The sequence below is a fragment of the Neodiprion virginianus genome, chromosome 5 (genome assembly GCF_021901495.1).
Source record: "Neodiprion virginianus isolate iyNeoVirg1 chromosome 5, iyNeoVirg1.1, whole genome shotgun sequence".
In the NCBI taxonomy this organism is placed as follows: domain Eukaryota; kingdom Metazoa; phylum Arthropoda; class Insecta; order Hymenoptera; family Diprionidae; genus Neodiprion; species Neodiprion virginianus.
This window is the reverse complement of record NC_060881.1, coordinates 22,394,703-22,409,181: the sequence shown is the minus strand read 5'-3', so window position 1 is coordinate 22,409,181 and position 14,479 is coordinate 22,394,703. Positions and strand designations below refer to the sequence as shown.

The following is a 14,479-nucleotide window of genomic DNA, read 5'->3' as shown; positions in this document are numbered from 1 at the left end:
TCAAACTGTTCAAGCTTTTCCAGGAGTTGATCACACAATCGACAAGTAATCATTCTCCACCTTCCTTCCGAGTCCAGAGACCGAATCCTGCAGCTCTATCCAAGAGACAGGAAATTCTCAACATTAACACTTTGCCGTCCGCACGATTCGTAAATATTTATTCGCCTGGCGCCGGCAGCGCTTATTCGGATCACTTGACTTGTCGCCGGCCGTTCTTGACATTATCGGGAGATTATAAATTGTTAAGTTTTACTAATCTCGTCGTTAGTTCTCATTTTCAATGTCTTCCCAATCGGCCAAGTCGTCCGGAACGTCAGACAAATCGTCCGCGCATTCGTCGTAAATATTTGCATCGTCTCTTTCGTCTGCCATTATAAAAGGGCATAAGAACTCATACAAATAAAAAGTTTGATCACTTGTGTAACTTATTGTTACCGAAATAAAACACCAGCAGAAAGCTAAAGACACTAAAGTGTTGTCACCGACCTCGAGCGATACTGTGCGCACGACACCACTGTGGTGTCGCCGGCCGTTGGCCACCAAGATTATTAATATTATCGGTGCTATAATTGTATTATTATTATGAGTGATTCTATTCATTTAATTAATATTCAGTACGTAATAGAATTTTATTTACACGGATACACCATATCCACACGATGTTCGTGCTGACAACTGCATGTTTGTGTCGGATGAACCTAAGCGAATGAAATATCATACAGCTTATATTCTAATATTTAGTTTAGTACGCACGAGTCGAACGTATAGTTGAGTATATATACGGTTTCTGATTTGGTATGGAATATGCGACCCTGAGTCATAACGGGTAATTTTGTTTTCCTGTGTGACGACTTTGCTGGTGCTAATTCAGCATAATTTTCGTGATCCTATTCGAACGCATACCAACGAAAATAATTGTCAATTGACGAAGTAGAATCGTTTTACGAAAGAAGACCCATAAGCTTTTCCTCATGTAGAGCGATAAGCAACATCAACATGCCTCCGAGAGCGATTCCCGAAAGCTGGATAAGAATTCCTTGTGCCTTCGCGTCGGTTTTCACAAACGACATCATTTCTGGTACCTGAAATTGAATCGCAACATTATTACCATGTAAGACCAGAATTCCCTCCTAAACGTAATACGATGAGTCGATACGTACCAAATTGGCCAAAGCGATGTACATGAAGCTGCCAGCGGTCACAGCGTATATCCAATGGCTGGCGTTCCCAATTTCGCCGAGGCACACACCGACCGCGGCGCCGACGAAGCTGAGTGCTGAAGAGAGAAGGTTATACATCAGAGCCCGTCTCACGCTCATTCCGGTGTTTATCAGGACCGCGAAGTCACCTGTAAGAATTCGAAGAACGATAAGCATGTGAACTCTGCATGTGCCCTTGCGATACGCGATTTTCTGGAAGCGTTACCGAGTTCGTGGGGCAGTTCATGGCAAAAGACAGCGATTGTTGTCGCCAGCCCAGCGACCGGGTCGCTGGCGAAGGAGGCACCGATTGCGAGGCCGTCTGCCATGTTATGGAGGCCGTCGCCGACGAGAATGAGGAGGACCAGAGAGGACGATTTTCCCTCTGGGAGACCGTGGGAGTGGCCGTGCTGCGTCAGCATCGAGCCAGCCTCCTCCACACTTTTATTCGCAGCCGACGAGGCTCCTAGCTCAAAGGAGACGTCGTGTTCGTTGCCGGGAGCCTCCTTCTTCCGAAGCTGGAAACGTATCAGTATTATAGATAGGTATAACAGTTACTGAGTTCGATCAGGAAACCCAATGCCAATCAACTCACCTTAGGAGACCTAACGAGGAAGAGAGTGGCTTCCAGTGCATAAAAAAGTACAACGGCTAAGAAAGTTGCGCTACATCTGAGCGCAGCGGTCTCGTGATCCATATCCTCTGAAAGCAGAGCCTAGAAATTATTAATTGTCTACGTTACTCGTAGGTCAGCTGACTTCACAACGATTACACTCACATGCGGCAGAAGATGCAGCAGGGCGTCCCCGCTGAGCGTGCCGACAGCCAGGGCAACCAGGAAGTGAAGGAACGACGGACGCCGAGTCAGTTTCACCATGGTAACGGCCAAAAGTCCCACGGAGCTGATCACCCCAGTGGCCAAAGTCGCGTGAATCCAGGCTGCCAATTATCGAGATTAGAGAGAATCGAGGCGTTAATCACCACGTCGATTGACTACACTTTACTTCTTGACTGCAAGACCTCAAGAGACTTCGTGAAGTCAATTGACTTCATGTGACTTCACTAACTTTAAATAACTTGAAGTAACTTCAAGTGACTCGAGGTGACTCTATGTGGCTTCACATGACTTCAAGCGAGTTAATTGACTTCGAGTGAGGTCAAGTGACTTTGAGCAACGTGTACACCGGACTTCAAGAATGGTTAATCCCACAGAGAGAATATTGGTGTATCGAGAGCGCTACTTGGGAAGAATTAATCGAGAACTCACCCTCGGTCTGCGACACCCTTTTACTAAATCCTACTTTGATGCTCAACGTCGAATTGACTCTGACATCGCAAGCCCTGCGATCGAGCTGGTAAACGATCGCCGGACAGAGGTGCAAAAAGCGCGGCGGTTTAATCGCAACGGAATGATTTGGTCTCAGACCAAAAGTTTGGAGCAGGGCTTGAGGCGAGAGACACAGGCTGTCCTCATACTGCTCGACTTGTTCTCCGGATATTTCTGAAATCCGGAAAAGAAGAAAATCTAAAAATGTACGTTATTAGGAATCAACACCTTGTTATAGAAATGAGAATGTCGGTGACGTAGTCTCATGGAGCACTTGAGGCTATTTTGATGACATTTTATATTATCTGTAATAAGCTACACTTAAGTTGCCAACGTTATCGCTGAAAGCACAGCTGTGCAGATTATCTCCCCCGACTTAAGTCATCTATGGCCTTATAGGTAGGTAATCGTTTGATTATACTTCAGTGTAAAAACGTGAAGGTCTCGCCGAAGGTCTTAGATTGCACAGATATCGTGTTATGTATTCATAACAACCTTCAGCTAAATTCCTCTTTGCGAACTTTGTCGTGGATTGTCCGAAGTTTCTTTCGGATGTCGAGAAATCGTCAGCCTTGGCGAAGACTTCGTCGGCTTTGACAAAGTGTCCGTTATCCTGGTAACTTGCATCATCGTCCGCGTAAAACTCGGAAAACTCTTGGGCGCCGTGGCGATGGTCGTGGAGTTGGAGGGCATCGTGCATTTCTTGGAAAGAGCCGTTTATGCGGTGCGCCGAGACGTTGTGGTTCTTTTCAAATGACAACCGCCCGAGTCCAAGGTTCTCCAGCAGATGTTCAAAGCCCTGCAAGAATAATTGTACGCCGATGATCATGAAAAAAAGGAAAAGAAGAATCCTGGATTTATTCGAACTGGTGCCGAAAGTCAAAAAGTGATCGCGCGAATTAAGGCCCTACCTCAAAAGTGATGATGCCCTTGTCTCCGTATTTGTCAAAAATTTGCTGAAGGAAGAATCGGTGATCACGGTGTGCCTGATTGGGGATAATCTTGTCTCCGGAGCCGCACGTGTAGCAGACCGCGAAACTCATAACAACGAACCAACAACCACAAAATTCGTACCGTTTCGCCATCGTAATTATCTATGTGTGTGAATAATTGTCAAAGAACCTCTCGTGGCGACGTCCGATTTATATCTTTTTCACTTCAGTGGTGCAAATTATACAAAACGTCGGATCGGCACTACTTGATTGAATGGTATAAAAACCCTTCCCGTTCAAGCTTATATTAAGCCGCATCGTGGTATGCGCACACAGGTATACGGATGCGTAATGACCAGTTTTTGCTATGCGTATGTATCATCGTATCTACAATGAACGTATGTACATGCAGTACTCGGCGACGGAGTAGGGGATCAGTTGGACGTTAAACACTGCCATATGACACATATCGTACTTGGCCGTTATCAAAAAACTGTCAACGTATTCCAAGTGTGCTGCCACACTTACACCATGTTCCCGACGGGCTTCCAACCAAGCGGTGGACGCGGCTTCTGTGTTCTTCTGCTTGCCACCCTGTTCTTCGTGAACGATGATTATCCTCATATCTTTACTCTGAGGTTTTGTCTGGGCTCTTTTTGAAAGTTTAGACCAAAATCATGACGTGCTTTGCACACTGCAGCCTGCACTGTCTTCGCAATGATTAGCTCGAATTAAGCACTTCCGGTAGCGACGACGAGACACGGAGCGGTCCAACCGCCACGCTCGTCATCGACAATCGTGGACCAGACGTCGTTCTGTTTTGATCGAATCCTGTCTGGAAACTTTTCCGCGTCTGCTTAATCAAAGGATTTTATTATTCTATCTAAGCCAAAGACCATATGCGATTCCAGCCTGCGAAGAAGTTGCTGGACAAACAATATTATAATCTCGTTATTGATGTAGCTGTTATTGTTACTGTTTACAATATCAGACAGCGTTATATGAGGATTATTACAGTGGAGTAATACTTAACAAGCATTCAACTATGTGGCTACAAATAGAATTTGTGAATAGGGAGAAAGACGAGTTCGTCGGAACAGCTTCACGAGTGACAAGATATCAACCATTCGACTATTTACGTCGTATGATTATATGTCATGGAATGGAAAATAGGTACGCGTTCGAGGATAAGTTTGATAAGTCAGTACTTCTTGGACTTTACAATCAGGTAAAAATACAGAGGCCCTTAGAATCACTTATCGTTGAGTTATTATTGACACAGCAGCGATGGTGTATTTACTCCGTAAGATAAAGATAATCTGATCGCACTTTGATGAACGAAAACCTAGCGAGCCAGTTGGTTCAAGAATGCAGTAAATAATATTGAATGGAAAGTCATAGAATTGATCCATCTCATAGTTGAATTTAGCAATATTTCCAAACTCCTTCATGAAAAACTATTCAGCCGTTATACAATTTTAACAGCACAAGAAAATGTGCATAATTACAATATAGTTAAACAAAAGTATATTCGTGTCAATGAGAACAATGGTTTTATAAAGCTGAGATTTATTTCAGTGAATAATAACTATAAAATAATCTCTTATATAATAATTATATTTATAATTTTCCATCGGTATCATGGTTTCTTAATAACTCATTTTTTTCTTTCTCTGTCTCTTATTATTTACGATGTACTCGCACGTAAACGATCGGTTCCAACTTTCATTATACATCGTGTATAGAAGATATTTGTCCAAATCTAACAAGGAATCGGCATTGTTGCCTGAGCAGTACAATATTTCGAAGACTCAACTAGTTGTCTAAAATCTGCATGGGCAAACACGATCGATCCCAAACACCTGCAATACGTTATATTGCAATTGGTCACTCAATGTGTTCCTTAACATTTATGTACATTCCTTCAATATGTACAGAAGAATCTTAATAATGGTAGAATTTTTTTTTATTATTAATAATATTAAAAACGACACAGGAGCAAAAGAAACACAGAAGATTTTCTAGTATTACTCCATACCTTCGATCGTTTGGGGAGAAAAAAGAACCTCTATCGGAATCAATTGACTACGCCTGCGGTCAGTGGTGAAATTTTTCGAGTATACACTCATTAATTCTAACGGTGTAATAATAGCTACGATTTATGGTAGATAATAATAATAATAACAATAATAATAGTGTAGTAAATAAGTTTAAATAAATAGCAACGAGAACGAGATGTAGTTAGTCACACTTAATTCTCACAGTCGATTTTCTATTTTCTCTATATTTTATTTCCTTTTCATCGTTTTTCATTTTCTTGCATCAAGCTTTTCATCAAGACCTACTATAGTATGCATGTATATGCGATTGCCGATTAAATGAATTGAAACAAATCTGTATGCTCGTATCGCACGTATGTCACATTGTTGTATTTAGTAGACGCTTATCGTTTCCAAAGTCTTTCACCTCCGTGGCGCAATCGATAGAGCAATTGCCGACATTCAAGCTGTGCGTCTCTTTTACTCTACAAATCAGTTTGAATAAAAACTCATTGCTCATATCATTCAAAGTTAAGGAGAGCCGCTCGCCGCGCGCATATTCAATTTTAGTCTGATTATACCCCGAGGTCTATTAGACGGGTTGGACACGATTAAGAGATGCTGCGCGTGGTGAAATGTAAAATTTATAATTAATCTACACAAATGTATGTACTCGCAATGCGTACCGCTGTATTTTATAGCGATTGTCTTCCAAGTTAATCGTGAATTTAAATTGGGAAGTTGGTGGGATTTTTTTTCTGTATCATCAAAAGAACGATCGGACGATCACTGGCAATTGCATGAAAATTGTGCACGCATCTTCCGAATGCACGTATCGTTAACTACGCAATTAGTCATGATTAGGGAAATAGTGATTTTCTTTTTTTCTTTATTTTCTTCCAGGATAACGTATAAAATTAGTTATAAAAAAGCTACGCTTTGGGATCGCTATTCTAAAGCATCTTTCAATTCTTATTAGGTATTTTTCTCAAATTAGGTTGAAACGAAGTATGCTGAAACCCCGTAACACATCACTCACCCTTTGCCTTCGTATAATATGTGTAAACATACATCAATTCGCTCGTGGTGCCAAAATCAACACGACCTCCGACGAAATTCACTCCCAAGATCTCATCTGTCTTGAGAAAGAGGAGAAAAGGAGAGTGAGAAAGACAGAAAGAAATCTATAAGGAGCGTCGGATCCAGGGTTAAAATGTATCTACATACGGCACGACATATTTAGTAAAGTAAAAGTCAGACAAGTGCTCCAAAGTCAACATGCGCTAGCTGTTTCATTTAAATAGCATCAGCGTCTTAAGCCGGTCTAGCTTTTTCTCACCAGTGCAATATTACCGACATTATCTCATTAAATAACATTTATTGTACCTAAATTTAATAATATAAAATACCTAAATCACAATCTCGTGCCGCCACCTTATGCTTGCCGCGACGGTGGCCTCCAGTCTAACGGGCTCTCCTCGATCGTCAACGCTCGTTTATTTTCCCCTTGCACCGTCGCAAGACGACCGTCGTCACCGATGCGAACGAGTGTCATTTTCGACGTGATTGCGATAGTAGTTTTTCTACAAGACCGCGTTTCGACATCGCACAATCGATTAAGAGGGGGTACAAATTTGTAAAAACGCAAAGAGACAGAATAATGTTCAGTGTGAGATGAGAGTAACAAGAACAAATCAACGGGGAAATTCGTATGGCAGCAAAATATTCGTCATCCAATGATGTGTGTAACAACAAACGACCGATGCGTTTGCCTCAGGGTTGCGCAAATTCCTCATAACCCGGGGCAAACGCATTTCGGTATCCAGATAAAGTAAAATCTATCTACCTAAAGTTTGCCGTTTACTGCATAGAGCGCTTACGAACTAGGACTTCCATTCGTTGAACGGAGTCTTCGGGCGGTGCGAAACATGGAGGAGGAAGAAGAGGACAGGGAGTGGGGCTAGTTGACTGGCTGGCCGCTGAGTGCTTCATGGAGAGCCTGCTGCTGATCCGTCGTCAGGGCGCTTATGCAGGCCTGGAACATTGTCTCGTTGTTCTGAAAAAAATACGATGCGTCAATACAGGGTTCATTACCTGTCTACTGCCTGACAAATATTACGATAACAAAGAAATATCAACGAATATTTGCGCACCTGGATCTGTCTAACGATACTGAGAATCCTGGCCATTACGGGATTTTCGGCCGGCACCGCATCCTTAAAAAGCGCCTCAGCGAAGAAGCTGATTAGTCGAGGTAAATTTGAATTGTTCGGTCCGAGAACCACGGGGTGATTGCTTTCTATAAGGTCGCAGAGGTAGCCGTATACATGCGGCGCCTCGTCCTCATCTTCCACGACCGGCAACCACGACAACCTGGTAGTGACACAAAAAAAACGGACGACGTGACGCATCGCGAAACCCGGGACATCTGTTTATAAAACTTACCAATGAGGTAGCATATCGTCGACGTTGATCGCCTTGCTGTTATACTTCAGTATTTTCGTAACCGCCGAAATCGCGTTTTCCGTGGGATTGACGTTCTCCGGCGACCTGGACTCCGGGTCGTTGATAACCTCCATCAGCCTCGGCAAGGCCTCGGCACAGGCTTGAGCGAAAGCCTCACCACCGTACTGTCCGAGCACACCGCAACCGTAGGCGGCTGCCTGCCTCACCTCCGCGGACTTGTCGGAGACATATTGTATCATCGGCCGCAGAAAGTACTCTTGATACTTGGCACAGTCCGATCCGCCGAACTCTATCACGTCGTCGAAAACGCACAAGGCCCACTGATGATCCGGCCATGAACGTTCAGGCGCCAGAAGGTTCACAAAGTGACCACAAATTTGATCGAAGTATGGGAAAAACGAGGACTTGTGCGTTGTGAAGAGAGCGTGTAGTATGTCAGCGATTTTACTCAGTGTGTATATGTCTTCATTGTCCTCATCGGCCAGCTGCTCTTCTACCATCTATGAAATATAAACAAATTTCTCTTCACATATTTATTACTGCAGTACCTTGAATGGATGTGAATTCTTGAAAAAACTTATACCATAATTAATATGCAAAAAATAAGCAACGAAATCGAGACCTCGTAAACGTACCTCGTCGTAATCTTCATCTTTGCGTTTTTCCAGCCTCGCAACGGCCCTGTCAAAGTGCTCGTTCAATAATTTGTCAAGAATCCTGAGGAGTTCGGCCATTTGTTGCGTACCCAAACACCCGGCGCCCAGAGTCTCAATACACTTAGCTAAGGAGAATAACAACTCTAACAGAACCTCAGATTCTGGCTCCGTATCTATGGCCTTTAGCAACTCGGGGCAAATGTACGCCCACATACCTTCCAGGTATTGAGGTCCTGAAACAAGATGCGAAGTGAGTTGAAACAAACCTCAGCGATGAACGAATCGAGATTGACCGAGGTAACACACCTTTAATTTTGGCGCAGTCCAACAAGCACGGCAAGCTTTCCGCTGCCGCGGTTCTGACGCCGTCATGAAAGTAGAACTTGAGCATAGGGACCATTAGTCTGACGACTTCTTCGGCGTAATCGGCGAAACCATCTTTCAATTCGCGGGCGTAACAAACAAGCATTTCACAGGCCGAGGCCTTATCCTCTAGACCCGCGGTCTTTATGCCGAAATTCTGCTGCTCCCCAAGGGAAACGAATTGCCAGTCCAAGTCTCCCTCAACGCCCTCCATGTCTTCGTTGTCCAGGAGGGCTACCTCTGGCTTCATCGCAGCTGTACGGAGGACCGGACCCATCACCAGTGGCAAGTATTGTTCGAACTGTTTGCCTGGTGCAAGGAAGACACAAGTTCAGAAACTTCACCAGTAACACGATTTACGGTTTGAGAAAAATTTTGAGGCTTATAAACGAGCCATGATAAACTTACCAAGAATTTTACAAATCCGAGCCCATGCGGAAATGAGGTAACTAGTCTGAGGATCATCGTCTGGAAGTTCACCCTCTGAATGTGTCTTCAGCAGCATGTCCATTACTTCGCTAGCGTCGGTGATAAACTGGATGGTGAAAGTTTGAGATTTTTAAGCGAGGTCCAAGCAATGCAGTTTCCATTATCGAAATAAATTAAACCAATTGCTACCTTCTCTGGTCCAACCGCCAGGCCGATCAAGCTGACGCACTCAATGGTCTTTCCCCTGAGCATTTTATGCTCTTGTTGATTTGCATTCTGGATAATGTACTTCAGGCACGGCATGAGCCGGTCGTAGTAAGCCACAAACTGTTCCTCGCACGTGTCGGCAACCGAAGCGATCGTGGTCACAACCTACCAGGAAAAATCGTATCTCGGATCAGGGACAATCAACTAAACGTTGAACTAAGGTGTACAAAGCAGAAAGAAAACAAGGATTGCACTGTATCGTTTGATCGTGGCGGCAGAATTCTAAGGCATGAAAACGAACCGCTTACAGCAACCAAAAGAATTGATATCCTCTTCATAAGTGACCGATCAAATCTGAAGCGAACTCATCGGTGGATTGTAAAGAGGTACTTTTTCGGCCTCGCTCTCTGCTAACAGTCGACGAGATTAAGAAAATTGTGAAGAATCTCTTCCTTACCTGTTCTAAAACAAGCTTTGTGCCTTTTTCGACCAGTTCTTGGAACTTTGCCGTGAGTATAGATTCGAGCTTTGCCATGATAACATCAAGATAAGGAGTCATGATGTTCTTCGGACAGTCTTCACTGAAGTTGACTAGCGCCGCGCCGGCATGCGCTTGCACTCGAGGATTCTCATTATCATCTAGCACCATTAGCAAGCCAGGTATTATTTTGTCGTGAAACTTTTTTTCAACAATTGGTGCGAAATCAGTTGACATTTGCCCCACAGCGTTGCAAGCAGCGTAACGGACGCGCGGATGCTAAGAATAATGCGGAGAAGATAATTAATAGCACATTTACCCGATAGAAGAGATCGCAATTCCAAGTATTCCTGGTTATTACTTACAGGATCCTGGAGATATTGTATGACCCCATCCATGATCTGCGGCAGTATGGCCTCCATCTGCTTATGACAGCCTTCACCGACTGCCGATATGGCCATCAGAGCTGCATGTCTGAAAGACGGTATTAAGCGATTTGCAAATAAGAAATTTGTCATAGCTTGAATACTTAAAAATGACGAGTACAAGTTATTCGATTGAAATACAAGTTATTTTGTTTGTTTCGAAGTGCTGGCTATGACGGAAAGAATCATGGTCTGCGTATCGAAACTTCCCAAGAGGAGCTTCACATCCGTGTCGTCAAAACGACGAACTTGGATAAGATAACGTTCTCCTAGGTTTATCTGTCATGGGTGTAACGCTGCTATACACATTAATCGAACATAGCTGCTGACTCCACATGATGTGTGCATCGATTGCAAAGATAAAAAGATTGACAAAATCTCACCTATATTTCCAGTCTGTGTTACTAAGCATCGTTGGAATGTTCTGTACAATTTGCGGCAGCATCGTCTTGCCGCCAAGGCCACATGCCAGCCTGTCTAAAGCGCTCTCAGCAACGACGTTATTGCTGTCGTTGTCTTCTTCGATAATCTCATCAGAAAAGCTCCACTCCTCATCTTCCTCAAGGTCAGTCATCATCTTGAGAACGAGCGGCACCAGAGCGGCGATGTACTTTCCTCCAACTTTGCGCACCATGGCTGGCGCGGTTTCGGCCAGTGTAACCAAGACTTCAAGCGCTAGCTGGCGCCAGGAGTCTCCCATCTCTTCGTTGGAGAATATTTTCATGCACATCTCCATAATGTTTTCCAGCTGGGGTCGCAGGAACTTTGGTGTCGACTCTGCCAGGTCGATAAGAACCTTTATCAAAAATTCATCATCTTGCTTCTCGACTGACTGCGCCATGACCTGGACCACTGCTGGCAGCAGCTCTGAGAAATGTTTCTGGATGTTTGTCTCCTTCTCGTGAAGCATGATGAAGGCGCCGATCGCCCGGACTGCTTGAAATCTCACCTATATTTCCCCGTAGAGTATAAGCGATGTTAAAAAAGTTTGCTTCGGAATACATATACATGTACGAAAATAGAATGCAAGTAAGAAAAGCATTTGTAAATAATCAGTATTTGTATATGGATCATTTATTTGCTCCGTATCTGTCTGTAATTTAACACTCAACAAGTTACAGTCATCAGAAAGCAGATATAATTTTGGGAGAAATTGTGAACAGTGGATACAATTTTACATCCGCTAACGTATCTTCCTCCCGATATATATGCATTATATACATGCGACTCACTTCGTAATTCGTTGCATCCAGCACAGACTGCTGTAACATCTGCTTTATTAGATCCAAGTAATGTGCTTGCTGGTTTCCGAAAACACCAGGTACAGACCTAAGTAAAAAAAATAGTACATTCAAGTTATAGTCAGTTGTTTTAGTGCCAGAATACGTCTCAACTTAGAACAAAACAAATCTTACGTGAACATGCGGAGAGCGCTCTCTTTGAGGGCAGGGACTGGCCCATTGGCACACTGGAATAGGAACTGAAGAAATTCTGGCCACTGATTGTTTCCGTCATCATCGATAAGATTTCGTGCAACTTCGGCAGCAACTTCGCATACCTTACGTCTGATTGTATCAGCTTGTTCCGTTTGAACAGAGAGTAAGATTCTCTCCTTCAGCTGAATTTGAGCTTCTGGTGGAATCTGAACAAGAAATTTTTTGAGACTGTTGTAGCAGCGACATGATGTGTGGTCCAAAGTGATTTGAAATATTCGTGTGGTGGTGTATGTTTCGAAACTATGACTACGCAATGAGAAACACGCAGCCAACTCTCAGAAACGCCTTACGAGGGCCTCGTTATCCCAGCTGTCAAAACGACAGATGGGAGAAAGACTGGACTAGCAAGTTCATCTGCCATGGGTGTAACGCTGTCAAACTCATTAATGGAAAATGACTGCTGACTCCACATGGCAAGCTAAAACGAGGATGCAAACGCAACACTTATGCCCATGGATATTTTTATCAAACTTATTCTAGGCAAATGTCAAATGGTCAATGCAGAAAAAATTAGGCAACTAGTTTCTAGTCAACAAGACAAAGTTGGTCAGAGGCTTTGCTTTGCTGAATAGTTTGGATGATTGAAACCAAGTGATATTTCACTTACTTTGGGATAAAAATCCATGAACTCTGAAGAAAACAATCTTCGAAGTAGGACTGCAGCCATTGCGCGCATTTCCTCGGCAAGTGTAGCATTGCAGATCGAGCCGAGCAAGAATGTCACCTTATTCTCCACTGGCAGGCTGTTGTACGCTTCCTAAAAAAACAAGGAGTTATAGGGGTTACTTATAAACTGATCTGCGCTAAACAAATCATGTCTTGTCTTTAAACTATGCATCACGTCAAGTTGAAAATCAAAGATTGAAATGACTTCTATCTCTCACATATCGTTGTGCATACATATGGTTCCTGACAGACACATACCCATGCACCTTCTGCGGTTCCTGTACGCACATACGAATAGGGAGTAAGAGTTTTTTATCAAGCCATCACGCAACATATAGCATATATCAATAGGCAGTATCACCAAGATCGTGTGAGTCTGTCATGGGCGAGGGACACGGTCCGATCATGTGGACAGAAGGCGAATTCGGGAATTGCGATGAGTAGTGAGGTGGATGCGCGAGGCGCGCGAGTATCTCGCGACATGTACGTATGTATAGACTCAGGGTGCGTGACTGTGCCAAATCGCGCGAAGCGCGTGGCTCGGGCAATGAATTGCGCGTCGGTGATCTTGAATGCCGATGATGCGCTTATTGGGAAATTGGAATCGGGGCTTAAGGGATACGGCGGCATGGAGGACGGCATGCGGCGTGGCCATGGCCGTGAGTAGGAGCGGTTTGGCGGGCCGCGCGGCACGCACCACCATTTTGACCTTTAAGCGAAAACCGGGCCACCTGTCAGGCCTCGAAGGGTCATTAAATATAAGTAGACGCGGCGAGGGTGTTGCGAGACGTGCCCGAGGCGGCGGCGTTGGGACCAAAAAAGAGCGACGGGGACTTGCGAGACGACCGCATGTTAGCTTTTCTTTCGTGACAAACACGTTGCCGACGGGCTTGCAGCTGCGTTGTATCGCTTGTATTTCAAAAGCAACGACGTGTCCCGGTCGAACTGGGACGTCGGCTTCGCAAAGGGGAAATAATGGACGCCATTACGTACCTCGGCTTGCGTCCGGACATCGTTGTCGGTGCTTAGGAGTGTGTTTAAAAGCTGTTGGAACTGCTCGAGGTCTGCCGCCATTGTCACCGCCGAACGAATGAATCGCTGCGCAAGCACCTCCGAGCCGATCGTCATGCGGCGACACCGACTTGCCGCTAATACCACGTCGGAAAATTCCCCAGCTCATCGCGGAGAACTAACCGAGAACGCGATCTGTAACGCCACCTACCCGATCACCCTGGTATGGCCAGAATTCCTCCAGATGACACTTCGGGGATTCTAGTTGGATGGGCTATGAAGTTCAAAATTTAGGGTCTCTTGAAATTCACTGGGGGCCGTTTCCATACTCAGGGCAAAGACGATCGGATTGTGTTGGACGTTGAGTGAAGAATATAAAAACAGTTGCTATTATGGGCTTTGGTGTGACAAATGAAAATCGTCATGCGCTTGCGCTCCCTGAGATGTTCCGTTGACTGAAGAATATACAGTTGCCGTAATGGTATTTGGTGTTTAAGCCCAAGCCAGTACTTAGCCTGTGTGTACTTACCAACTTGTTGGCGATACAAGGAATTAATAATGAGAATAAATTTCTTCCAAAATTCGTAGCAAAACAGTGATTCAATTAAAGTATAGGTACTCGAGAGAAGAATGTATACATAGATCATAAATCATAATAGATCAGATGTAATAATGATGCAGAGACCGAAAAGTATGCTACAAGTATGTGCGGTCCATGTAAGATATTGATATGTATTACGATTAATACGTGATGCATACTATAAATTTTATAATTTTCCAGCAGA

General features: G+C 44.1%; 2 protein-coding genes and 1 non-coding gene across 3 annotated transcripts; all 3 read right to left on the bottom strand.

Moving 5' to 3' along the window:
* Positions 1–615: 615 nt before the first annotated feature.
* LOC124304901 (zinc transporter ZIP10) lies at positions 616–3,815 on the bottom strand. The gene is made up of 8 exons (XM_046763688.1): positions 3,438–3,815; positions 3,022–3,325; positions 2,467–2,700; positions 1,978–2,138; positions 1,795–1,914; positions 1,426–1,717; positions 1,161–1,348; positions 616–1,082 (listed from the first exon to the last, which is right to left on the bottom strand). The coding sequence occupies exons 1-8, from the start codon at positions 3,609–3,611 to the stop codon at positions 942–944; spliced, it is 1,614 nt and encodes a 537-aa protein (XP_046619644.1). The 5' UTR covers positions 3,612–3,815; the 3' UTR covers positions 616–941.
* A 1,311-nt stretch (positions 3,816–5,126) lies between these two features.
* Positions 5,127–13,839, bottom strand: LOC124304890 (importin-5). The gene is made up of 14 exons (XM_046763652.1): positions 13,677–13,839; positions 12,625–12,774; positions 11,937–12,163; positions 11,754–11,850; positions 10,905–11,470; positions 10,462–10,570; positions 10,076–10,375; positions 9,601–9,783; positions 9,391–9,517; positions 8,926–9,291; positions 8,599–8,852; positions 7,943–8,463; positions 7,651–7,870; positions 5,127–7,553 (listed from the first exon to the last, which is right to left on the bottom strand). The coding sequence occupies exons 1-14, from the start codon at positions 13,809–13,811 to the stop codon at positions 7,458–7,460; spliced, it is 3,351 nt and encodes a 1,116-aa protein (XP_046619608.1). The 5' UTR covers positions 13,812–13,839; the 3' UTR covers positions 5,127–7,457.
* On the bottom strand, positions 11,594–11,723 carry LOC124306528 (small Cajal body-specific RNA 8). The gene has a single exon (XR_006908640.1). It is a non-coding gene; the product is annotated as a small Cajal body-specific RNA 8 (non-coding RNA).
* Positions 13,840–14,479: the final 640 nt, after the last annotated feature.

Bases quoted from the DNA above. Each gene is read 5' to 3' on its own strand.
- LOC124304890 (XM_046763652.1), bottom strand. From the start codon at position 13,811: ATGACGATCGGCTCGGAGGTGCTTGCGCAGCGATTCATTCGTTCGGCG. The intron at 11,471-11,753 runs GTGAGTCGCATG...GGGGAAATATAG, and splicing joins TGGATGCAACGAATTACGAA to GTGAGATTTCAAGCAGTCCG. The intron at 8,464-8,598 runs GTACGTTTACGA...TATATTTCATAG, and splicing joins AAGATGAAGATTACGACGAG to ATGGTAGAAGAGCAGCTGGC.
- LOC124304901 (XM_046763688.1), bottom strand. From the start codon at position 3,611: ATGGCGAAACGGTACGAATTTTGTGGTTGTTGGTTCGTTGTTATGAGT. The intron at 3,326-3,437 runs GTAGGGCCTTAA...TTATTCTTGCAG, and splicing joins AGGGCATCATCACTTTTGAG to GGCTTTGAACATCTGCTGGA. The intron at 1,349-1,425 runs GTAACGCTTCCA...GAATTCTTACAG, and splicing joins TGAACTGCCCCACGAACTCG to GTGACTTCGCGGTCCTGATA.